Raw genomic sequence first — 25,941 nt, 5'->3', positions numbered from 1 at the left:
GAGACTTTCACCTTTAAAGTGCTCAAGGCGATCAGAGCGCCTGGGTGACTCAGTTGGTTGAGCATCCAATTGACTCAGGTCATGATCTTACGGGTCGTGAGTTCAAGCCCCGTGTCGGTCTCCGCACTGGCAGCCTGGAGCCTGCTTTGGATTCTGTGTCTCCCGCTCTCTCTGCGCCTTCTCCACTCATGCTCTGTGTCTCTCTCAAAAATAAATATTAAGAAAAAATTTTTTTTTTAAATTAAGTGCTCGAGGTGAAACTAGGAGTGGAGACCTGGAATATTCTAATGTTGTAAAAAAGTGCCCCTGTCTTTTTAAAAGATTAGTGCTATATTATGCTGCAACTTTCTTTAAAATCCAATGCTAAGAGGGAATTGTTTCAGAATCAGTAGGAGAAATACCCACAGCACCTACACAAGACGCCGCCACACTACAAAGGCTAACTCAGAGGGGTGAAGGGACTGTCCCCTGTACAGAGCAGGGCATGTTTCTTGCTAATTCCACATTCAGTCACTAGAGGGCGAAGGACACAGGAGAAAAAAAAAGCCCACGTGGAGCCCCAATTCAATCAGCCCTCGTTAGATGGCACTCAGGTGGTTTGGGGAAGGTACTTAAGAGTCAAGGTCTGCAGATGCATTGCTCTCCCAACAAGGGCAAAATTGACCAATGTTCTCAAATAGGCCCCAGGAACTCCTGCCAGAAGTGGTTTCCAGCCAGCTTGCAAGGCAGCTGTCCCCAAACTAAGCACAGTGGGAGGGGAGCAGGGGGTCACAGAGGTGCTGAGCACTTAATGTGTGTGCCTCAAGTTCTCTTTTGAGCTTCACAGACATGGGCTCATTCACACCTCACAAAAATCCTACAGCAAGAGTCTGCAGGTAACAGAGGGAAGAGACTCGTTAATCCAGGGTCACAGAGCTAGAGTGTGAGGAGCTGAGACTCCTAAAACAAGGCTGATCCCAAAGCTTGTGATTTTCTTACTCAGGGTTCCCACTAACCACTTAGGATTTTTTTTTTTAAAGTTTATTTATTTGGGGGGGGGGGAGAGGGAGAGAATGCCAAATCCCAAGCAGGCTTCGCGCGATCAGCACAGAGCCCAACTAGAGGCTCAATCTCACAAACCGTAAGATATGACCTGAGCCAAAATCGAGTTGGACGCTTAACCGACTGAGCCACCTAAGCGCCCTTAACCACTTTTTAAAAGTTTATTTATTTATTTTGAGAGAAAGCAAGAGAGCACAGTAGGGGCAGAGAGAGGGAGAGAGAATCCCAAGCAGACTCTGCATCGCCAGCATGGAGCCCGAGCTAGAGCTCGAACCCACTAGCCTCGAGATCATGACCTGAGCCAAAGTCGGAAGCTTAACCGATTGAGCCGCCCAGGCGCCCCTCACTTGTGATTTCTATTGAAAGGAAATCTGTGCTTGTCATCCAACCTAGTGGCATCTTGGGAAAAACTGGACTGGATCTTCTCCCAAGGGTTTCCACCTGCAACCTTCCCCCCCCCCCCCAACCTTTTCTCTACCTACTTACTTCCCTCGTGACCAGACTGCAAGGAAGCAGGACACGTTACTCTGACAGCGGCTGAACTGGACCAGGGAACGGATTAGCGCCTGTCAACAGCCAGCAGCTTTTCACAGAATGATCACTCAGTGGGCAAACTGGTTAACTTTGCTGGATTTCTCATGCTTTCACTTTTAAAACAAATTCACACAAATAAAACACCTGGATAAAAATATAATTACCTGATAACCTTTATTGGAGACGTGAAAGGGACTCTGAAACAGTGCTTTATAAAGCGCATCACACAAGGCCTTCGTTTCCTATGTGTGCGGAGACGCGGCCCCAGTCCCGCACTCCCACTCAGCCACCCTATTTATGAAGATGTCATCCTGGTTGGCCACAAAATGGTGGTCCCATCTTGGCCGGCTTTATTTTTACGTGGGCACAGTGACTAGAGAAGGCGTTGATACTTCCCAAGCCAGGCGGCCTGCTGAGGTCCCAGATCTTGTCGTCTGCACTATGCTCTCCCCCAAGTGGTCCCAGCTCGTGTTTGATTTACATGCACAAAAACAGTGCAAGCCTCCCACCCACCCCCAGTGTGGGCAGCAAGCAGTCTGCTCCACTTCTGTGGCAATTTCCCACCCTTCCTCCGTGCTCTCAGATTCTTCCAGGGAGGATGAAAACAAACTAAACCAAGACTAGAACGCTAGAAACATACGGATACACCAAAGCAAAACCATGAGGTATGGAGTGGAGGGAGCAAGATGAGAGAGAAAGACAAGAGGTTAAACTACGCAGTTACACTGCCAGTTCAGAAAGAGGGTAAGAGACACACTAGATAAAAATAAAACCCATCTAGCTCCCTTCTTCCACAAACTATTTTAATGCAGCAAGCAAAAATACTACATCCTGTAGTAAGCACTGTTAGTATTCAACACTTCAACATTTTATGGTGCATCACATAAAAACAAAGTCATATGCTTTTGCATAAAATCAAAAAAATGTAGCAGATCAATAAAACAGCAAAATCAGGAGGAAAAACTCCCAATTTTTCCTCAAAATACAGATAGTTTTAGATTCATTAGTGGACAGTAAATGTTTATGGCCCTATATTGAGCTTTTGTAGCCAATCAAAAAATGAAAAAAGTCATCCTGACATAGAATAGTCCAAAAGCCTAATTCACAAAAAAAAAAAAAAAAAAAAAAAAAAAAAAGACAATTTGTTCTATGTTTAATAACATGTTTATTTAGGATGGTAACAAGATAAATCATGCAAGAGCTCAGTAAAAACAAAACAAAAACAAAAAAAATCTAAAGAGTATAAGGAATGGCAATTGGTGCTGCCAGTTAAGAAAAAAACGTAAATCAATTTACTACCCGAAAGTGATACGAAAAACCGTGTGAATCTGAGCATGGACATGGTTGTAGTAATCTTTTGAAAGTGAAAATAAAGGTGACAGGTGACTGCTTGGGTTCCGTTCCTCAGAGGACATAATCAACGTCCCTCACATCCCACACCTGGGTGGCAAGCGGCCTAGAACCCCTGTCCACCAAGTTCTTCGACATCCTCGGGACAGTCTCACACTGACTCTTCTTAGCAGGAGAAGAGGGCGGGCACCACTGGGGACTCTTAAACCTGACTCCTTCTACGTTCAGAATCTTAAAATTTTGGTAATGAAAACCAGAAGACTTGCAAGCCATCCTTACCAGCCTTACGTGTAGTGTTGTCATGTCCGAGGAACGATGTCCACGTTAGGTGGGAAGAAATTTGAACAGATATACCAAATTCAACATAGTGTCTCAGATTTCAAACAAATATAACTCATCTTTTGGCAAAAAATAAATATAGTGGAATGCAAGTTTGATAGATGGAAGAATATATAATCTACCAACTGTCAAGGGAGTACAATTTCATTGCAGACACAAAGAATCAACAATTTCAAAGAATTAAAAAAAAAAAGGTTGCACTTATTCCTCACAAAATCTTCACTTTTGGAACTACCCCAATTGAAGCTACACACTGAATTTATTAATACAGCATTAAGTTCCTTTGTGTAAAAAAATCTTTGTACATAGTAATAAAAAAAGATAAGGCAAGATGCATTAAACAGAAACCTTCGGGCTCTTTTCCTCGGGGTTCCTACAGAGCCACTGATGACTATCTGAACAAAAGAGTTAAGTTTCTGATTTTCCGTATCAAGCATCTTGTGCCTTTGCTGTGGTAAGAACTCTGTCCGAGCACCCTGAGGGACAGATGCTGGTGGTGGTCTTTGGCACTTACGCTGGCAGACTGAGCTTCTTTCCCTTGAGTACTAGGATTTTAAAGAGAGGAAGAGAAAACAAAAGGTTACTGCTATTGATAAGCTTACAGTTTCCTTTTTCCCGTTCCCAGAGGCCTGTCACGCTCAAGACAACACAGAATAAGGTCCAAGGAGACAAGCTTTTGGCGCCAACAACCATTTGATTTTGGTGTCAATAAACAGAACCCTCTGAGCTATGAATATGTCATGCACACATACACTCGAAATTTCTTCATGTACCTCAATGCCACAGCAAGTGAATTTAAGAAACACACATTCGATTGAAATTGTCACCAAATTCACAGCAGCGTTTTACGACTTTCTCCCCTGATTCAACATATATTAAAATGTAACTGTTACTATGTACAAAAGTCTATGAAATATTGGAGGTTAAAAAAGAGAGAAGATCTATGTGCTCTTATATCTAGCCATTAGGAATCATACCGTCTAGCTGTTTAGCAAGGGTTCTTAGCCTGGGTCAGTGGCTGCGTTTCAGGGGTTCCTGAATCCCCTAAAACTATATGCTTACATCTGTGTGCACATGCATAAATATGTCTTTTTTCCCCCCATCAGATTATTGTGACGTTTGCATGTCCTATATTCACATAAATGGGGCAATGTATATATACAAGGATACCAATTAAGCACTGGATTTTAATAGCAGCTAATGAGTAACAGCCTGAATGCCCACGAACAGGGGGCTGAGTAAGTAAATTATGGTAATACACATAATGAAATAGTCTATGGCTACTGAAAACTACGTAGATTTCTATCTAGTGACTTGAAAAAATGTAAGTGGGGAAGAAAACCCAGATTACAGAATAGCACGTGTATTTTAAAAATCCGCCATCTGTGTATACACATAGACACATCAGGAATTACATTTCCCGAAACATTAACAGCAACTATCTCTGAGTGCTAGGGTTTCAGGTGACTGTTTTCAGAATGATGAAAGCTAATTCAATTTTTTACAATAAAAACACGCTGTCACAGAAAAACAATAAAGCTCGGAAAAGAAAAAAGGCTGAAAACCTTGATCCAGAATTTTATTTGATGGTCGTTAAAATGTTTCTCTGAAACGAGCTGTGCTTTTGGAGCGAGCGCCAGATTAGGAGCGTGCGGGGCCAGGTCGCTCCTGAAAACACGCGGCGGGAGGAACAGGGCGGGGAGCATGTAGCCCGAGGTACCTTTTGTGATGTACAAGTAGAAGAAGTCGCAGTACAGAATGGTCTGGACGACGCCGGCCACCACAGCGATGAGGTCAAAGAAGCCCTCGAAGTAGAAGCGCCAGATCCAGTTGACGAGATAGAGAGCGCGGTAGAGGCCCAGGAAGAACAGGTAGTGGGTGGTGATGGTCTCCGCCTCCCCCGTCTTGCTGATCATGAAGAGCTGGGGAAGGATAGCCACGGATTCCAGGTAGATGGAGAAGGTCCACAAAATCTGTAAGAGAAACCACAAGCTTCGGTCAGTACCCACCGTGAGCTCACGGGAAATACTCTTGCTTTATCGTGGAGCAGCTCAAACAGCAGTCAGAGTAGCTTAGCAGTTTGATAAATCACAGAAACTTTAGCTACGTTTAAGAGGCACGACACTCCCAATGACAGGCTGGGTAACTGGACGCCTCGGCCGGTGTGAATTTTCATGACCTCGTCTCTCCAACATCTCCTTCCCTGTACAATTTTCTGTGAATCTACAGACACGTTTCTCCCGGATAAGCCTGACCCACTGCGAATCTAGGCTCCCGAGTGAACACTGCTCTCTGCCGGGGCGCACGACGCTGACAGCCGGGGCCACCCCTCTCCCACTGCTGGTCTGCCTCACCGGCTGGTCTCCTTCCCAGAGGATCTCAAGATTCTCATCATCTTTCTTATTCTTTAGGCTTTTTCGGTGTGGCTAAATCAAAGGGGCAAGTAATGGGAATTGTAATTATGCAAACTCTCTGCCCCACACGGCCCTTTATTCATGCCGACGACAGAAGGCCTCGAGGGGAGCCCTGAGTGTCTGAACCCATGAGCGGCAGTTTCCCCAAGACACGAAGGGAAGGGCGAGGCACCTAGGAGCAGGCACGGCTCTGTGCAGCGCAGGGCGCCATGCCAACCACTCCCCCTAAACGCCAGAGCGCAGCAAGGCTGCTGAGGGGATTCGCACGTGGTATCCATGCACGACACCCTTACGTGAAGAGGAAACAAAAGCTGGGTCAGAGTGGAGAGAAGATCACGTTCTTCCAGCACTCGGATAGGCAAGGCACTGCGTTCACTACTGCAGACGCCTACTTTATGTTCTAGGGGAGAATCTGGCAATAATCCATCAGCAGACACCCAAATACCTGGGGGCTTTATTCCCATCTGTGACTTATTTACACCAAATAGTATATGCTGCCCCAGAAGCTTGCCAAACAGAAGACACAAGCAAAACAGAACCGTCCCACGTTATCTGCAAACACGGCTATTTCCCTGGGGAAGGAGACATGCCCACTAACTAGCCCCCTGACTCACCTCAAGAGGAGAGAAATCGTGATTGACTAGAAAGGAGAGACCTCCCACGGGGACCACCAGGAACTCCACTCGGAAGGTATCATGGTTTCCGTCGTAGGTCGCCTTGAATTTCATGTAGATCAGGTACACCGTGGCGTAGGAGCAGGCGATATAGATGAGCTAAGAACGAGAAAAGCACCAGGTCACGGATACTTCACGGCGGTTCCAACTCCCTTGGCTTCCTTCTACATCATTCGTATGCTCAGAAAGGCAAGATTTATTTCTTTAGCTTTTTTATTTTGATGCTTAAAGACAATAAACTTCATTTTTGGGGGGTGTATACTTCTATGAGTCATATAACCACCACCACGATCAAGACACAGAGTAGTTCTATCTTGTGACCCCCCCAAAACCCCCTCATGCCGCGCCTTTGGAGTCAAGCCCTCCCCACCCAGGCCCAACCTCTGGCGATAACTGATCTTTCTTTCTTTTTTTTACAACTGATCTATTCTTGGTTTCCATAGTTTTTGCCTTTTCCAGAATGCCACATAAATGGAATCATATGGTATGTCTCCACTTCTTTCACGCAGCTAATGCCTTCTTGATCCAACCATGCTGCCGCATGTAGTAACCACGGCTCTCTTCTGCTGCCCAGGAGCGGCTCACTGCGTGTGTGTTACCAGTCTGTCCGCCCATGCACGAGTTACAGGACAGGTGGGTCGTGTCCAGCTTGATGGACGGGAGATACAGTTGCTAGGGACATGTACGTACAGGCATCTGTATGAAACTAAGTTTTCATTACTCTTGGGTAAATACCTAGGAATGGGATTGCTGATCTTATGTTAAAAGTGTACATTTAACTTTGTAAGAAACCGCCAAAGCGTGTATTTTTAATCTCACTTCAAACTATTAGATAGCAGCTTAAGAAAAAAAACGAACACAAAGTTCACTCCATGCAGTTCAAAACTAGCACACACCCCCTCCGCCAGTGCTTGTGTAAAGATAAGATACCATGTAACTCACATTTGACTTTACAATGACCATTTTTGCTGACAGTGTGTTACTTTAACACAGAAAAGTCAGATCATTTCTATGAAATTTTGTCTGGTAACATAACAAAAGCAAAACCAAAAGCTGCCTGCGTAAGGGAGCTCCCATAGAGGTGCAGCTGTTCAAAGGCTTACAACCCAGTTATGTTCTTCCACGTTCAAAAGGCCAAACACCATATATTCATCCAACCCAAAGGAAAAGTCTGATATTTTGAAATTATAGCAATTTTCAGGATGTGGAATTTTAGGCCCAAGAACCAGGGCAGGTTTAGCTTATGGATAGGAACGACTGGGGTATCAGCTACACTGCCTGGGACTCCTTATCCCTGGGAAAACCACCTGGTGAAACCTAATGAGGAAACTTCTGGGCAAAAGACTTAACAGGAAAAGGAGAGCAATCATCAAACCCCATCATATGCTTAACAACGAAACAAAGACACTAAACTGTCCCCAGCACCTCATCATGAAATTATATTTGCAAATAGCCAACAAGGTATTAAAATTGGTCATACCCATATACCAAACTACCAAAAAAAAAAAAAAATCAAGGAAGATTAATATCTTACTTATATTGTGAGGAGTTCTCTCCACATACAAATGTGTGTGTGCATATATGAATAAAATATCATCTACATGTATCAACAAAATATATATACATTTACACAGAGTCCCCTCCAGCAGAACATCCAACCAAGTCATGTCAAGGTCCCTCCTCAGCACCCGGCCTTCCGCCAGCCAAGATCATGTCCACGAAGGCTTCGGTGGCCACCAGGGAAAGCAGCTGTTGTCTCCTCTCACCAATGCTTGGCTTTTAAAGTGAAAGCAACGAGGGGCGCCCGGGCAGCTCAGTCAGTTAAGCGTCGGACTCCTGATTTCGCCTCAGGTCATGATCTCACGGTCATGGGATCGAGCCCTGCATCAGGCTCCATGCTGACAGCTCAAAGCCTGCTTAGGATTCTCTCTCCCCCCGCCTCCCTCTCTCTGCCCCACTCCTGTGCTCTCTCTCAAAATAAATATAAATAAAGCCAAAGCCACGAGAACATAAAACTTGGCCCTCACATCTCTGATTTTCAGGACATGCCTGGAAACTAGAATCAAACAAGAAGGAGCTCTCTAAAGCTAGGTATCCTGAGGGGAATGGAGGAAAATTCTTGCTCACATGCTTCTAATACCTGCAGCTTTAACTTGCCTGGACAACAGGCAGGGACCTAGCCATTTTAAGTAAGCAAACTATTTCCTGATGACGAGGCTCCCATCACCTAGTAATGAAGAATGGAATGATTACAGGTAACTCAAATTTGCTTTTTAGTAAAGACCTCAAGTCCAAATACTTGTCTCCCCTACGTGTGTTTACAAAAAATGTTTTTCAAGTGCCACAACAGGCTTCAGCTTAAACGCTACTTCCTCGGGTGTGCCGACAAGCGCTGACAACAGGGCCCCACACACAGGTGCTCAGTAAGCTACGCAGAATGAATGAGGGAAGAAATGAGACTCCTCCTGCACAAGGTGAGAGCCCCATACTTCTCCTTCCCAGTACCCATCCCAAACTGCGGTCATTCATTTGGTGCTGGGATGATCGGTCTACCCTTCCCAACTAGACAGTAGGCCTTCCTTCTTAGCTTCTGCCCTGTCCTCAGCGCTAGGGGAGGGCCAGTGCTGTGGGTGTTCAGGAAGTGTAAGTTCCACGGCTGTGTGGAACCGAGGCCTCTGCAAGTGAAACATGTGCACCCCCAAAGGTCCATAAACATTCTGCGTTTTAATTTTTTTTTTTAATGTTTATTTATTTTTGAGACAGAGAGAGACAGAGCATGAACAGGGGAGGGTCAGAGAGAGAGGGAGACACAGAATCTGAAGCAGGCTCCAGGCTCTGAGCTGTCAGCACAGAGCCCGACGCGGGGCTCGAACTCACGGACCGTGAGATCATGACCTGAGCCGAAGTCGGACGTTTAACCGACTGAGCCACCCAGGCGCCCCAACATTCTGCATTTTAATAACTACACATTTTTTTTCATGTGGATAACGACACTAACGCCATGGATACTAATGCTTAGGACAAGGTAAAAGGTTTCAAGAACACACTAAGTAAATGATGGTACGGATGTTATTTAGGCATGGCAAAAGCAAAAGATGGCCCATAAAGAAGTTTATAAAACATGGATTTAACAGGAAAAAAAAAGTAGAAGCCTGCACATAATCCCTCGCACAACAGCAAAACAGGCACTGCAGCGAGGAGCGCTGGTGGCTTTCATTTCTAGTTCTGAACCAACCTGCTGGGTTTCCCAGGGAGTCTGTAATTTCCCACTGCTTGAAAACATAATAGTCACCCCTCTTTCTCACAGGGTTATCAAGAGCTTTAGAAGTTTATCATACTCAAGGAATTTAAGATTAAAAAATCTTTAAGTGCGAAGCACTTCAATTAAATAGATTCTGCTTTGAAACAGAAAATATGCTTGATGATAACACTATTCCCACTTCTACATACAAGGTGGTCTGAAAGTGCTTACGTTGAGAACAGCATGTTTAGACATCCCTCTAGAAGACGTTTAAGCACGCCACTGGCCCAAACTTCATAGCTTCCATCAGCCTGTGAACCATGGATAAAATGCATTGTGTTGGCTGTCATACCATACCTTCATAGATGTATTATATAATGAAATAAATGAAGTAAAAAGATCCAGGTAACGAGTTGTGAAGACCAGTGCAAAGAGAAGCTGGCTTTTTCCAGAAATACCTAAAGAAACAAAAGGAGAGTGTTAGCAAAGTGTCTGTGAGAGGAGCTGGCTGTTTCCTGCGGAGAACACTGCAGAAAGTGCACACATGGGGAGTGGGCACCAGGGTTAGTGGCTCACGTCTGGGAGGACTCCGTCAACGAGAGCTGCTGTACTTTTCCTTTCACTTAACATTCTTTTTGTTTTCTTTTCCAGTTAACATTTTTGAACACGCTCTTCCGGGGAGGTTCTAACCACTTTGCAGTCTTATCATGCCAGGTAACTGCGAAAAGTGCCTTAATTATGCCAGCACCAATATACCAGGATATGTACTGTTCAAATGAACATTCTATTTCTCAAAGACTTTAGACAGGAATAATTTCACTAATTCCGCTGTTAGTGTTATAACTGGTCTGCTACCTTTAGCATCTTTCTTTCCACTTTAAAACAATGTATCTCACGGTGACAAATCCTTCAGGGGATGGTGTTGGAATCTAACCCGATTAAGCAGATGAGGAACCCAGTTAGGTGCACTGCTTCAGGTAACAGTCTGAGCAGTAACCCCCGGGAGCAGTGGAAGGGCCTCCCAAGGTGGCTTACTTTGCGAGGGCAGCATTTCTTGGACATGTTAACATTTAAAAAAATTCCACCTCTTAGATTCGTCATACAACCATAAAAATGTTGCTGTGGATGCTGGATGCAACGACGGAAGGGTGGGAACCTGCCACTACAGCCAGTCCTCAAAAGCAGCACTTTAAAAAAACAGTTTGGGGGGCACCTGACTTTGGCTCAGGTCATGATCTCGCAGTTTGTGAATTTGAGCCCCACATCAGGCTCTGTCCTGACAGCTCGGAGCCTGAGGCCTGGTTCAGATTCTGTGTCTCCCTCTCTCTCTCTCTCTGCCCCTCCCCTGCTCACATTCTGTCTCTCTCATAAATAAATAAATAAATAAATAAATAAATAAATAAATAAATAAATAAATAAATAAAATCTTTGAATCTGTTTCCACCTCCAACAACCAGGCCACCTCCAGAGTGCTCTTGCGGCATGTGACTCAGCTGGGGGAAGTACCGAAGGTCACATAGCATTGTGCACTAAGCTTTTCTGACATCTGTATGTGGCCAGGTATTTATGTGACAAAGGATGTGAACTATGGGTTTCAGATGAAGATTGAGCGAATTCATGAAGAAAACTGAATCTTTCCAGGTCAGAACCCACCCACCCTCCTCTACATTGCAAACTTCACCCCATTAGACATCGTTTTAAAAAAATTTTTTAAGGTTTATTCATTTTTCAGAGACAGAGAGACAGAGCATGAGCGGGGGAGGGGCAGAGAGAGACACACACACAGAATCCGAAGCAGGCTCCAGGCTCTGAGCTGTCAGCATAGAGCCCAACGTGGGGCCCAAACTCATGGACGGAGAGATCATGACTTGAGCCGAAGTCGAACGCCCAACTGACTGAGCCACCCAGGCGCCCCACCCCATTAGACATTTAAGTAAGCATGTATTTAGCGGAAATGTCGCTGCACGTAATTATCGGCAATACTCCTATGGATGTGAAAATCACATTGTTTTTATTTTTTTTAATATTTTTAAATTTATTTTTGAGAGAGAGAAAGAGGGAGACAGAGAACCCAAAGTAGTCTCCCCACTGTCAGTGCAGAGCCCAACACGGGGCTCAAACTTATGAACCATGAGATCATGCCTGAGCAGAAGTTGGATGCTTAACTGACTGAGCCACCCAGGTGCCCCCAAATCACATTGTTTTTAAATGACATTTTACGAAACACTTTTGCCCATTGTTGAAACTCAAAGCCTGGATACAAGAATGTTACTTACTACCTATGAACATTTGTAGTTTGAGTCTATTCGCAAAAACACCCAAACAGAAACTGAAGAAAAAGTTGACTCTCTTCCTTCTAGATCAATAGTAACCAATTTCAAGGGTCAAAGATGGAGATACAGACATTCTGCTCCTTTTAGTCTTCCCCAGTAATGGGGAGCTTCTTTTTCTTATCAAAGATCAATGTTCCAGGGGCGCCTGGGTGGCGCAGTTGGTTAAGCGTCCGACTTCAGCCAGGTCACGATCTCGCGGTCCGTGAGTTCGAGCCCCGCGTCAGGCTCTGGGCTGATGGCTCGGAGCCTGGAGCCTGTTTCTGATTCTGTGTCTCCCTCTCTCTCTGCCCCTCCCCCGTTCATGCTCTGTCTCTCTCTGTCCCAAAAATAAAATAAAACGTTGAAAAAAAAAAAATTAAAAAAAAAAAAAAAAAAGATCAATGTTCCAAAGGAGAATAATGAAGCTGTCATTCACAAAGAGACATGGGACAGAGAGAAGAGAAGGGAGGGGAAAGGAAAGGGAACATGCAGTTCACATTTGAGATCCGTTGAGGCTTTGAGAGAGAAATTCCCAGTTCACTTCCTATATGGTTCTCTCCAACATTTTAAATAAAAAATTATAGGGTACATACAGGCAAGTTTATTATAAAGGATTTATTCTAATGGAATTTTGGAAGCCAGATACATTTGAGATTTTGTCCCCATTTTCAGCATTCCTATAGCAAAAATCCAGGACTCTCATATCATTTCTACCACTCCCTTTTGAGACCCAATTCACATATCACTTCCCCTGGCAAGCTGTCTTTGAAGACACCTCCCTTGGTGCTGTTTATTCATTCAGCAAGTACATAATGGGAACCCCTTCCCAGCAGCTGCTGCCCTAGCTCCTATTAACGGTCTTATAAAATACACTGTTGCCTGTCTTCCCTCTTTCCCCACAGACACGGAGATCTCCAAAGGTTGGGGTCATGTCTTTTCTGTTTTGTATTCTCTGTGCTCAGCAATGGGCTTGACACACAGCAGGGCTAAGAAAATACCTGCTGAATGAATGAACAAATGGTCAAAAAAAAAACAAAACCAACTCGTTTTATTTTCATGTCATGGGGTAAATTCTCATTTTGGAATAACACTTGCAAAGAGTTTCCAAGTCATACCATCTCTACGACTGTAAATAGGCAATGTTCTTTGGGCTCTGCCCTAATTTACTGCCAACCAGAGGGTAGGAGAGCCCCCTGCGCAGGAGAGAAGAGAGACAGGCGGCGTGTGGCCTGCAGCTTGTCTCGTGGTGCAGAATCCATGCAGGAACTGCTGTGCTGGAAACCTGAATGTGCTTGTGCACTTCTATCCCATTCGTCCTGGTCTGGGATCCTCATTAACAAGCTGCAGCTTTCCCTTTAAAACAGAAAAACAGTCCTGTCTTCACAAGATGGCAGGGATCCCAGATGAAGACAGAGGGGGCAGGGGCAGGAATCTCCTTGTGGGCGGGGACCTCCTGCAAAGCCTGAGGGGCTCCCTCAGTCACTTTCTCCCTGTTTTGAGACCAAAGCATGTGAATACTAGCAGGTCAAGCTCTCAATACTCACTCTAAATGTTTCTGAAACAGCCATCCCAATACCAAATGCACCAAATATACGTATTAAGGAGTAGAACTTGTTATGTGGAAATCAGTCATTAAACCTAACACCATTTCTGTCTTTTCCCATTGGGCCAAGTTAAGTTTCATAAAATCCTACGACTATATACTATAGTGTGTACTATATATATATATATACTATATACTACAGTGTACATTACTTTAAATTGTGCTGCAGGTTAAAAGTTGACTCTCTTATATTCCCACTGGTTTATAGAACAGAACCCTCAGCCAAACAGAAAAGCTTCCCAAGAATTATTTTTGTCCTGGTAACAACTGAGCTGCAACCAAGCCCCACAGGTCAAAGCACCAGGACAGTTTGCAGGGCAGCATTCAACAAGGGCCCCTGGCACCCCACTCTGGACCCACTGTCTCTAAAGAAGTCGATCCTCTCCTATCTCCTAAAGGCCATGAACCTTCCCTGGAACAGCAGGCTAATAGGAAATGATGCATAACACAACTCTTGTGACTTAGGGAAAAAGAGGCTCTTGGAGCCAAATGGACTCTGTTCAAACTCAACCCTTGAACACACAGGATAAGCCTGGGCCCATTACCTACATCGCCCCCCTACCTCACCTCACTTTCTGCATTTGTCAAATGGGGACAAATCTTAACAACTCGATGGGACTGTTGGAGAAAAACTGTTTTATATTATACCTGCCACACTGCAAATGCTTGATAAATGACAGCTCTTACTACGTACTGTTTTGTCGTTTTTCTCTCGTTTTCAAAGAAATACATGCTATTTAATTAAAAATTTCAACTGGGTTAAAATATATGTAATAAAAAGCAAAAGGACCTTTTAACATCCCTCCCAACTCCACTTTAAATGCAACTTTCCAGGCTTTTTAAAAGCCCCTTTCTATACATGTGCTTGTATACGTACCTGCATATATGTTTGCCCCTTAATATGGGTCCATACAATCTTTTGCTCTTCAACTTTTTTAAAGTTTTTTTTTTTTTTTTTTTAAGATTTTATTTTTAGGTAATCTCCACATACAACGTGGGGCTTCAATTTACAATCCTGAGATAAAGAGTCGCATGCTCCTCCAACTAAGCCAGCCAGGGGTTCCTACAATTTGCTTTTTTAACTTAACATCTCAGATTTACCTTCTGGGTTTTTTTTTTCTATACTTTCCTTTTTTTTTTTTTTTTTTTAAATTAAGCTCTTATCTTCCCCTGTTAATACTTCTAGCTCATTCTTGTTAATGGCTGCATAATGTCCCATAGTGTGAATGTACCAACATTTGAGCAACCACTCCATTAACGGACATTTGGGTTGTTGATGATTTTTGTTCTTATGAGTACTGCACAAACATCTTTTTTATCTATAAACAGTGTTTTGTACATACTTAGGTACAAGGAACATCTTCACACCTATAGATAGTTTGTGCACATAGGTTTCTGTAGTTCAGCTTCTTAAGAATTACTGGGATAAAATATACAAACGTCAACTTTAAGTTTTGCTGATTTCCCCTAGGAAGGCTATGCCAATTTTCATACTCAAGAACACCAGATGAGAATGCCCTTCTGCACCTTTGCATATATTAGATGTTTTGAACGTCTTTTCCCACCCAGCAGGCAAATGATGGTATGCATTGCTGTTTTACTGTCCAAGTTTCTATTAGTGAGGCTGGGCATTCTTTCATGATTAACGGGCCTTCTGTTATTCTTCTGTGAACTGCCAACTTTGCCTATTTTTCTATCCGTTTTTTTTTTTTATTTGTAGGAATGTTTCATTATGTATATTAACTTTTTGTCACTTAGATATATTGCAGATTATTTCTCTCAGTTTACTGTCTTTTAACTTTGATGATATTCTGAATCAGTAAATTAATTTGGGAAGATGAATCATCTTGCTTCGTTACCAGCCTGACTGGTCCTATCCAGGACCACAGTATGAACATACACTCAGGTCATCTTCTGTGTCCACCAGGAAAGTTTCATATTTTTCTTCACATAGGTCTTACATACTCCTTGCCAGGAAGTCAAGGGTCCTTTTTCTGGGATCCTTCTAGCCATTTCACACCTATTGGATTTACTGTCTACATGGTTTATTTTTATTTTTAATGTTTATTTATTTATTTAGAGAGACACAGAGAGAGCAAGAGAGCGTGCAAGAGAGAGAGCAGGGAAGGGGCAGAGAGAGGAGGAGACAGAGAATCCCAAGCAGGCTCCATGCCATCAGTGCAGAGCCCGACTCAGGGCTTGATCTCATGAATGGTGAGATCATGACTTGAGCCAAGATCAAGAGTCAGATTCTTAACCGACTGAACCACCCACGCACCCTTAATGTCTACACAGTTTAATATTTAATACCCTTTATTTTTATCTTTTCATATGTGTCTTATTTCAACTCCATTGCAACTTTCTCGACAGCAGAGACTTTGATAGCTGCTCTGAATTGTGTCCCCAGTGCCTTGCAATCAGTGGGTGGTCAACAGATGTTTGAGAGCAATGATTAGCCAACAGACTGGCACTCAAAAGAAGAGAGGTGACAGCTGCTACAAAGAGGGAGCTAGGAATGTAATACAAAAGCTTCGTGAAGTACACCATGACCACAATAAAAGATGAGATTCTGTACTTCAAAATTATAAGCTATCCAATCATGAGAAATGCAGGGACACTGTATGTTCCTGTCATGTTTAGTATGATAAAAGTCTATAACACAACCTACATAACCACAGCTAACAACAATCAAAGCAGTAGATGCGGGGGAGGGGAGAGACTAGGAGAGGGTTGCTGGGAGTCATGGATCTGAGAAGGACCCCACTAGTAATTTAAGCACAACAGATAGAGCGCTATTAATAACTATCAGCCGGCCTACAGGAAAATGTTGCTAGGAAGTTCTTCATCTACAATCCAAGGCTTGTTCTCCCAAGGCTATCCAGGTCAGCGTTTAGGACACCGATAGGGATAACTTCAGCATACTGTGGATCCGGTTGCAACGAAGGTTCAAGCATATGAGAAAAGTCACATTTCATTCGGGCACCCCTCTATAATGACAGTGGCAGACAAAGGCACAGGAGACTGCCAATTCAACACAGCTATGCTGAGATCAGCTCTCCTGTCCCTACTTTAAAACAGGCCCTTTAAGGTGCTCATTCTCAAACTAGACGCTCAGGAAAACAGAATCTCCAGCTTCCTCCCTAACCCATCTCAGCCCTTACTCCAAGGGAAAAAGCCCCATGGTTCTGGCTGCAGGCATGTTCAGAACAGGTGCCAAAATCCTAAAAATGAACCCCAATGCCAGTATTTTCAAAGCGAGAAACACAACCTGAATGTACATGTCTCTTATTCCAGTTATTTGAGAAACTCCTATCAAATTCTTACTCCTTCAAAAGCCTCTAAACAACTTTCATAATTTAGAATGGAAAAGCAAAGCAGCTAGTCAAATTTAGCATTTAACTCTGAATAAATCATCTTGGTGATTCTGATTTTTAAAAGGCCAGGAATCTCATGTATAAGAACTAAAATGATCCTAAGTCCGACAAAGAGAAGCTTAATAATGCCCTATAACTAGAGCATTAAATTGTAGGAATACTTGACAAACACCCGTGAACTTAACTATTTATCTTCTTTATTATTTTGGCAGAAATATTTTCAGTTTTCCTAAATGCTCCTTAATTTCCCAAATGAAAATAGTGAATATTAAAAAATGAACAAAATAGCAAACCCTCTCACTTTCTCTATATAACTCAAGGTTTCCTTAAGAATTCTATACCTGGGGGCCTGGGTGGCTCATTCGGTTAAGTGTCTGACTCTTGATTTCAGCTCAGGTCATGATCTCACGGTTTGTGAGTTCGAGCCCCACAGCTGGCTCTGTGCTGAGAGTGTGGAGCCTGCTTGGGATTCTCTCCCTTTCTCTCTCTGCCCTTCCCCTGCTCACACTCTCCCTCTCAAAAAATAAACATAAAAAAAAAAAATTCTACACCTGGAGGTGCAGTAGCTTCTCCCCAACATCTTAGTTTAGATACATATTTAAGAGACAACATGCTTCCGCACTTAAGGACTTGACAGAGAATGGGTTTCTGAGAAATATGTGAAAGATGAAGGGACTCATACAAAAATTTTGGAGCAAACATCAAGATTAAAAGTAATATCTTCAGACTGAGGGGTGGATGAAATGGGTACAGGTGATTGAAAGGTACAAACTTCCAGTTACAAAATGAGACCTGGGGATGAAGGTATAGCACAATGACTATAGTTAACAACACTGTATTGTACATTTGAAAGTTCCCAGGAGAGTAGACCTTAAAAGTTCTGATCACGAGAAAAAAAATGGTTAACTATGTGTGGTGACGGATGTTAATTAACTAAGCTTGTTGTGACCATTTCACAATATATACGTACATCAAATCGCTATGTTGCACACCCAACACTAGTACAATGTTCTGTGTCAATCATATTTCAATAAAGCAGGAGAAAAAAATTTCCTGAACGCAACAAAACCATGACCTAAACTACCGGTCTGCATCAAACGTTTAAACTAACGTTACTTAGGCCAAAATAGACATTGATTCAAAAGCCTTCGCTGTGAGCTACGCTGCTTGTGTTTCAATCCGGGCTCTACCACGAATTTCCTCATCTCCCTTAAGACTCAGTTCCCTCCTCCACAGAACGGGGACAACAGCACTCAGCTCTAAGATTAAAGACTAGGTGGGATAAGCTAGATCAAGCAGTTAGCGTCCTACCTAGCGCACAGCAAGTGCTTCGGTGTCAGCTACCACAACTGCTGCAATTACTCTGCTTTAACTGGAAATCACACAACTGAACCTCTCAGAACAGGTACGAACTGCGAGATCACCTCCAAGCCAGACAACACCGGCTTCAGTATGTGGACTTTGTAATACCCATTTTGATCGCTCAAAGGTCTCTTTTGCTTTTGCTTACTTCCTCCATCTCGGGTATGTTCTGGGGAGATAGGTGATTCCTGAAGACAGCAAAGATGTGGGGTGTTACTCTAGAAGGGGCAATTTCAGAAATCAATCAGGTAAATGGGATCTCTGCCACCCAGGTCCTTTAGGACTCCCCGTCTCTTATGGCCTCTGCAAACATTTAGCTCTTGAACTCAGCTTATTTCACTGAGGCCATGGCATCAAAAACACGTTTAAAGACCCCACTGCATTTTAAGACATCATTGAAAACGTCGCCGCTCTTACGCTTCTAGGGTTAATGCGATGTAAAACTTCACAGCTATGATCTGGGGAAGATTTGTCTCACTGCCTCCCGGCAATGCATGCATGAAATGTGTACTCCAGAGGAGGGAGTCGCCAACTCACTGGTGACGTGGAGTGAGGATTACAGGAGACCACATGAGACCTCGGCGGTACCCGGCGCCGCAGGCTTAAGAGAACCCGTTATTAGATGGAGGCACTCGGAGTTCGACAAACTAGTTCGTTTCTCAAAGCAGCACTGACGGTCCCCAAGAAATTCACTTAAGAGACCTCCTCACACCCCCCTCCCGTGGCGGGCGTGATCCTGGACCCCAGAGCTGGGGTGAAGCCCACGGCACTCTAGGGACAGGCCTGACCCGACACCCTAACCTAAAGGCCAGTCGTCGAAGGGGCAGGGTGGGGAGCGGGGTGACCTCCCCGCGCCCGCTCCACCTCCCGGGCTGGCCTGGCTGCCACGTCAGGCCGAGCGGGCCGCGGTCCTGCCCATCCTCCTCCCTCCCGTCCCATTGATTCGCGGGCTCCCCGCACCTCCGGCCCCTCCCGCCCCCTCCCCCCCGGCGTGGTGCTGCACCCATTAAAGTCGCGGGCGGGGGGTGGGGGCGCGCCAGCCGGACTCCCCCGGCCCCCGCCCCATGCAAACTTTTCCGACAGAATGGGGCCCAGCGCAGTCCGGCTGGCTCCTCCTCCGCCCCGACAGCTCAAGTTCGGGAGTCGACCCCGCGCCGAGCGGGGCCCAGCACGGCGACACCCCGCCCGGCCTGAGCGCCACGCAATGTTCCCTCCCGCCCCGGGTCCCGGCGCCCGCCGGGCCGGTCGAGGGGGGTGTGTCGGGCGCCGCAGGCCCGCGAGCCGCGGGGCGGCCGAGGTCGGCGGGTCCTCAGAGCGACCCGGCCTGGCGCCCGAGCCTCTCCGGGACGTCGCCCGCCGCTCACCGGCGCAGGAGCGCGTCTTCCAGATCTTCAGCAGCAGGATGACAATGGCCGCCAGGTGGGACAGGTCCCCGGTCAGCCGGAAGATGTTCATGGCGGCGGCGGTCGGCGCGGCGGCCCCGGGGCTCGGCGGCTCAGGCGGCAGCGGCGGCCCCTGAGAGGAAGCGGCGAAGATGGCGAGAGCGGGCGCGACGTGGCCAGGGACGTGGCCAAACTGCCGGCGCGCGCGGGGCAGTCTGGGAGGGCGGGCCGCAGCCAGGCCCCGCCCCGGACCCGCCCCTTAAAGGAGACGCGTCCAAGCTCAGGCCGGGCCCGAAGCGCCTGCTCAGGGGCTCCCTCCCCAGGACCCGGACCCCTCGCCGACTTCCCCCTGTCGGTTTCCGGCTCCCCCTCTGGTGCCAGCGATTTCCTTTAATTTTTGAAATGACACTCCCTTGCAAGGGATTCCACCCCCCCATCCCCCCCGCATTGATCTTAAGAGCTCTGCAGGATTACTGGACGAAAAAGTGTGAAAGGAAAATAAACATTAATCCGCGGTGGATTCGCTCAAGATAAAGTCGATATTGGGGGTGCTGCGGGGGATGCGGCTTATGCGGGAAGTGATTGAAGCTTTTACCATTCTGGGGAGTCTCTTTGAGGAACAGTGCAAAATTAGGTGGAAAAGTGAACATTTCTGTAGGGTGAGAAAATGAACCACAGGAAATTACAAACAGAACAAAACTGACAAGCTGGATCCGCTGCATAATTTGCGGAACCCAGTGCAAACTGAAAACGTGGGGTCCCCGGTTCAAAGGCAGGAAAAGAAAATGCTGTTTCAAGGAACCAAAATATAAAGCTTTTCCCTTTCTTTTGCAGTCTCTCTTGGGGTGTTTCCTGTTTGCTATTTAATGTTCTGAAGAAGAAAAAGCCTTCAATCGTGATCATGAGTTTTACAGATTGTCTTTGCATCGGACCATGTCAGTTTTGAATGGAAATACCATAAGACTTAATTCCAATGCTCAGTGGCCGAAAGAACACAATTGCTGTTTCACGACTTGTCCCAGAGCCGGCCAGAGAGATGAACACAGGCCAGACCCAGGAAGGTTGGAAGGATAAAGGGGGGTCCCCGTGGCACAGAGCAGGCCAGGGAGGGCATCTTTGGGCATGGGATTACTGGAGGGGCCAGTGCCACCACTCATGTGAGGCAGGGCCCGTCCTGGACTCCAGTGGCGTGTGCACCTGGGCCTGATGACTGGCTGCTGGTTCCCTCCTCAGCCAGCTGACATTCCTGGGGCAGGGAGGGCAAGCCAGGCAGCTCCCCTTTCCATGCTCAACCCACAGGCGGAGGGCAACCCTCCAGGGTATCGCAACCTCAGTACTAGGATACACAAAGTGCCTGGATCAGGGCAAGGCGACAGGCTTGCCCCTTATGGGTTGGCCACCAAATGGTTGGATGGTCACCTGCCATACTCTGCTCAGAGAGGCTACAGGGCACATCAGTTCAACCAGACCCACTCTGACCCAGCCAGACCCACCCTGTACCTGCACCACTTCCTAAGTGGAGGGTGCCAGGGCACAGGGGAGCAGGCAGTTTAGAACCCATCCTGGGGAGGTAAAAGGCAGCAAGAGTAGAACAAGGCAGGAATCGAGGTTCCAAGTCTCTGCTGTGTATCCCATTGTGCCACGGGACCTCACCTGCAAAACACCAATTCAAAGATAAAATTATTAAGAATTTGAAGACGGTGACTGCAGAGCATCAGGCCTTGACTGAAGGGCCCTTCTGTCCCCTGAAACTGCATTGGTTGCTCACCCATGATCTCAGCACAGAATCCTGAAAATACTACAATATTTTTATTAATTAACAACCTTGCATACTTCTGTAATACTCCTACCTCTTTTTTTCACTGTATACTCTTCAGTCACCTCTATGACTATGATTTTGTGTGTGTCCAGGTGTTGGGAATAAAACTTGAACAGTGCAGGGGTGCCTGGGCGGCTCAGTCTGTTAAGCATCCAACTCTTGATTTTGGCACAGGTCATGATCTCACAGTTCCTGGATCGAGCCCCGAGTCCGGCTCTATGCAGAGCCTGCTTGGAATTCTCTCTCTCCCTCTTCTCTCTCTGCCCCTCGCCTGCTCGTGCTCTGTCTCTCTGTCTCAAAAATAAATAAACATTAAAAAAAATTTTAAAAAGGGGCGCCTGGGTGGCTCAGGGAGTTGAGCGTCCGACTTTGGCTCAGGTCATGATCTCGCAGTCTTTGAGTTCAAGCCCGCGTTGGGCTCTGTGCTGACAGCTCAGAGCCTGGAGCCTGTTTCAGATTCTGTGTCTCCCTCGCTCTCTGCCCCTCCTCCGCTCATGCTCTGTCTCTCTCTCTCTCTCTCTCTCTCTGTCAAAAATAAATAAACATAAAAAAAATTTTTTTTAAATTACAAAAAACTTTAATAGTGCAGAACACTGATTTTTTTCTATTTTTGTATAAGATATAATTGACATAACATTATATTAGTTTTAGGTGTATAACAATGATTCAATATTCATATACATTATGAAATGATCACCACAATAAATCTAGTTAACATCCATAACCACACAGAGTTACAATTTTCTTCTCATGGTGAGGACCTTTTTTTTAGTGTATTTATTATTTTTGAGAGAGGGAGAGACAGAAAGTGGGGGAGGGGAAGAGAGAGAGAGGGAAACAGAGAATCCCAGGCAGGCTCCACACCATCCGTGCAGAACCCGACTTGGGACTCAAACTCATGAGCCCTGAGCTGAAAATAGGAGTTGGAGGCTAAACTGACTGAGACACCCAGGTACCCCTTATGATGAGAACTTTTAAGATCTACTATAAGCAACTTGAAAAAATATAATACAGTATTGTTAACTATAGTCAACATGCTTTAAATATCATTCCCAGAACTTACTTATTTTATTATTAGCAATTTGTACCTTTGACCACTTATGCCCATTTCTCCCACACCAAGCCCTACAATAATTTCAAAATATTCTCTATAGAGAGAACACACAAATGACCTTTTCTCCAGCATGATTGACTGAAAAATAGTTCAATCCATCAGAAATAGTTCAAATGCTAGCTTGGAAATGTTTCTTTCATCTTCCCAAGTTGTCATCAGTTACACCATGGAAATTTGTAGGACTGTTGTCACATTTGGAAAAACCTCAAGTTACTTCATATAAAAGCTGCAAGATTTTAGGACAATTCTAGTTTTCTTGTGCAGAGATTTACATGAGACTTTTTGAATTGGTGACACTAATTCACCAGCTTGTTGGCATGTCTTGTTATATTTCATGATTTTGAAATATGTCCATAAATTACTTGATCCTTCCCTTAAGAGGGGGACTTAAGGGGCACTTGGGTGGCTCAGTCGGTTAAGCATCTGACTTTGGTTTAAGATATCTCTCTCTCTTTGTCCCTCCCCACATGCACTTTCTCTCTCTCAAAACAAACTTTTTTTTTTTTTTTTTAAAGAGAGGGGCTTAATCCCTCTTCCCTTGAATGTGGACTGGATTTAGTGACTTGTTTCCACCAATAAATAGAATATGGCAGAAGTAGGGCACCTGGGTGGCTCAGTTGGGTGAGCGTTTGATTTCCACTCAGGTCATAATCTCATGGTTTGTGGGTTCGAGCCCCACGTCAGGCTATGTGCTGACCTCTCAGAGCCTGGAGCCTGCTTCGGAGTCTGTGTCTCCCTCTCTCTCTCTGCCCCTCCCTCCCCCAAAATAAATAAAACATTAAAGCTTAAAAAACAATATGGCAGCAATGATGTCATTTCCCTTCCAAGACTAGGTCCTAAAGGTATTATTTTATCCTCCTTATTCTCTCAGATCACTCACTCTGGGAGAAGCCAGCTGTTGACAACAAGGACATCAAAGTTGCTCTTATGGAGAGGGTCACCTGGTAAGAAACTGAGTCTTCCTACGAACAGCCAGCAAGGACATGGGGCCTTCTGCCAAAAGCCTTATGAGCGGACTATCAGGGAAGCAGCATCCCAGCCCCGGCCCAGCCTTCGGATGAATGCAACCTCAGCTGATGTATCTTAACTGCAACTGCCAGGGAGGTGGAATTCAAAATAAAATCTCCTGCCAACCCAGTAAAACCTCTGCTCAAAACGTAGGGGAGAGTGAAGCAGTTCTCTTCTTACACTCAGTTTTTATGGTTTTTATTTTATGTTATTTTTTTTTTTGAGAAAGAGAGAGAGAGAGAGAGAGAGATTGGGAGAGAGAACGTGCTGGAGGGAGGGCAGAGAGAGAGGGAGAGAGAGAGAGAGAGAGAGAGAGAATCCCAAGCAGGCTCAGCACGGTCAGTGCAGAGTCCAATGCGAGGCTATATCCCACAAACTGTGAGATAATAACCTGAGCCAAAATCAAGAGTCTGACGCTTTTAATCAACTGAGACCCCGGGCTCCCCGAAGCAGTTTTATTATTGAATAAGCATCAAAGCAGACTGTGATGTGGCTCACAGGTAATCTGCTTAGGAAATTTCAAAGACGGAAAAACCTCACCCTTTTGTACAGCCGGGTAGATACAACCCATTTACACATGTAGGTTGTCTTTGTCCAAATGAAAAAAAAAGAAAAGTTGTCATATCTTTTCAACAAGCGGAGTTAGAACATGAAGCCAGGCACATAAGCTCGACTCCCACAGAGACAGGGAGACAAGGTGCCACCCTCCTTGGTGTTCACATTTCAAAGACGTGGTTCCACAGCCCCCAGGAAAAGACTGTCCTGGGATGCACAACTGGCAAGGGGCTGGTTTCAGTTTTAAGATGATTTATATACATTTGAAAGAGTCAGAAAAGGTTTGAGATTACAGGTTTTCTAAAGGAAATGCTGAAAGAAAATGTATGGGGGGGGGCGGGGTGCAGGAGGGTCTTTTCCCTTTTGACACCAGGGAAATTTTAATTTTTTTAGATTTTTATTTACCCAAACTCATGATATTTCCTGAGCCAGAAGCAGCCAGCTAAGTCAACCCCAAATTCCTGGCTGTCCAAAACGGTGAGATAATGTATATTTGCTGTTTTGGGATGCTGAGTTTGGGGGTAATTTGTTACCCGGCCACAGATAACCAAGACAGCAGCGATGCGTAAAACATGCATCTCAAGACGCAAGTGATGGGGGCACCTGGGTGGTTCAGTCGGTTAAGCTCAGGTCATGATCTGGTAGTTCTGGATTTCAAGCCCCCCACGGGGTGCTGTGCCGACGGCTCAGAGCCTGGATCCTGCTTGGGATTCTGTGTCTCCCTGTCTCTCTGCTCCTCCCCAACTCGTGCTCTGTCTCTCCAAAATAAATAAACAAAAAATTAAAAAAATAATAAAGACACATGTGATGTCTCACACAGAAGTACAGAGGAATTGTGATCATTCTATTTCCCTGGACTCCCATAAAAACCAACACGAATCATGTGTCCGTAATTGCATAAGCTGGATCTTTGAGTCTATTCACCCAGGAGAGAATTTCCACGGTGATGCAGAGATACAGAACACTCAGCCCTCTGCTTACCATTTTACATTCTTACTGGTTGGAAGGATTAAAAAAGAATTTTTTTAATGTTTATTTTATTTTTGAGAGAGACAGAGAGACAGAGCACAAGTGGAGGGGCAGAGAGAGAGGGAGACACAGAATCGGAAGCAGGCTCCAGGCTCTGAGCTGTCAGCACAGAACCTGATGCGGGGCTCGAACCCACCAACCGTGGGATCATGACCTGAGCCCAAGTCAGACACTTAACTGACTGAGCCACCCAGGCACCCCTAAACACTTCAAAGAGTTCCACAAGTTTCCAAGGATAAGAGTTCTCAATAAAATGTTTCAAAAGCAAACAAACAGCAAAAAAACACACACAAGGAGAAAGCCACCGTGAGATAGAAATAGCAGAATCAAGAAGCTGCAATACCAGACTTGAAGACATTTCAGTTATTAGAATTAGCAGGTTTTAATGTGTTAACACATTAAATGTGTTTAAAACATTTCTATAGATAAAAGAAAAAATATGAATGGGAAGCAAGAGACTATCAAAAATGATCAGGCACCCTTGAAAAATAACCAAATAGAACTTTTGGGGGAGGGACGCCTGGATGGCTCGGTTGGTTACTCTTGATTTCAGCCCCGGTCATGATCTCACAGAGTTCATGAAATCAAGCGCTGACAGCAAGGAGCCTACTTAAGATTCTCTTTTCCTCTATGGGGCTCCTGGGTGGCTCAGTTGGTTAGACGGCTGACTTCGACTCAGGTCTCAGGGTCTGTGAGTTCGAGCCCCATGTCTGGCTCTGTGCTGACAGCTCAGAACCTGGAGCTTATTTCGGATTCTGTGTCTCCCTCTCTCTGTCTCTCCCCTCCCCCC

The 25,941-nt window shown here is 45.2% G+C and overlaps 1 protein-coding gene across 2 annotated transcripts; it reads right to left on the bottom strand.

The window, feature by feature from the left end:
• Nucleotides 1-2,720: 2,720 nt before the first annotated feature.
• KDELR2 (KDEL endoplasmic reticulum protein retention receptor 2) lies at nt 2,721-19,803 on the bottom strand. Of its 2 annotated transcripts, XM_047089242.1 has the most exons (5): nt 19,609-19,802; nt 9,951-10,051; nt 6,293-6,451; nt 4,985-5,237; nt 2,721-3,809 (listed from the first exon to the last, which is right to left on the bottom strand). In XM_047089242.1, exons 1-5 carry the CDS (start codon nt 19,697-19,699, stop codon nt 3,775-3,777), a joined length of 639 nt encoding a protein of 212 aa, XP_046945198.1. In that variant the 5' UTR covers nt 19,700-19,802; the 3' UTR covers nt 2,721-3,774. The 2 variants fall into 2 exon arrangements, with proteins under 2 accessions (XP_046945198.1, XP_046945197.1); XM_047089241.1 differs by lacking the exon at nt 2,721-3,809 and having other exon boundaries at nt 3,834-5,237; nt 19,609-19,803.
• Nucleotides 19,804-25,941: the final 6,138 nt, after the last annotated feature.

The sequence above is a fragment of the Lynx rufus genome, unplaced genomic scaffold (genome assembly GCF_022079265.1).
Source record: "Lynx rufus isolate CCGP_SWC_20201006 ecotype Redwood Valley unplaced genomic scaffold, mLynRuf1.p SCAF_27, whole genome shotgun sequence".
Lineage (NCBI taxonomy): Eukaryota > Metazoa > Chordata > Mammalia > Carnivora > Felidae > Lynx > Lynx rufus.
This window is presented reverse-complemented; position numbering and strand designations above follow the sequence as displayed.

Bases quoted from the DNA above. Each gene is read 5' to 3' on its own strand.
- KDELR2 (XM_047089241.1), bottom strand. From the start codon at position 19,699: ATGAACATCTTCCGGCTGACCGGGGACCTGTCCCACCTGGCGGCCATT. The intron at 6,452-9,950 runs GTATGGTATGAC...TCTCGTTCTTAG, and splicing joins TATATAATACATCTATGAAG to CTCATCTATATCGCCTGCTC. The intron at 5,238-6,292 runs GTGAGTCAGGGG...TTTCTCTTACAG, and splicing joins ACGATTTCTCTCCTCTTGAG to ATTTTGTGGACCTTCTCCAT.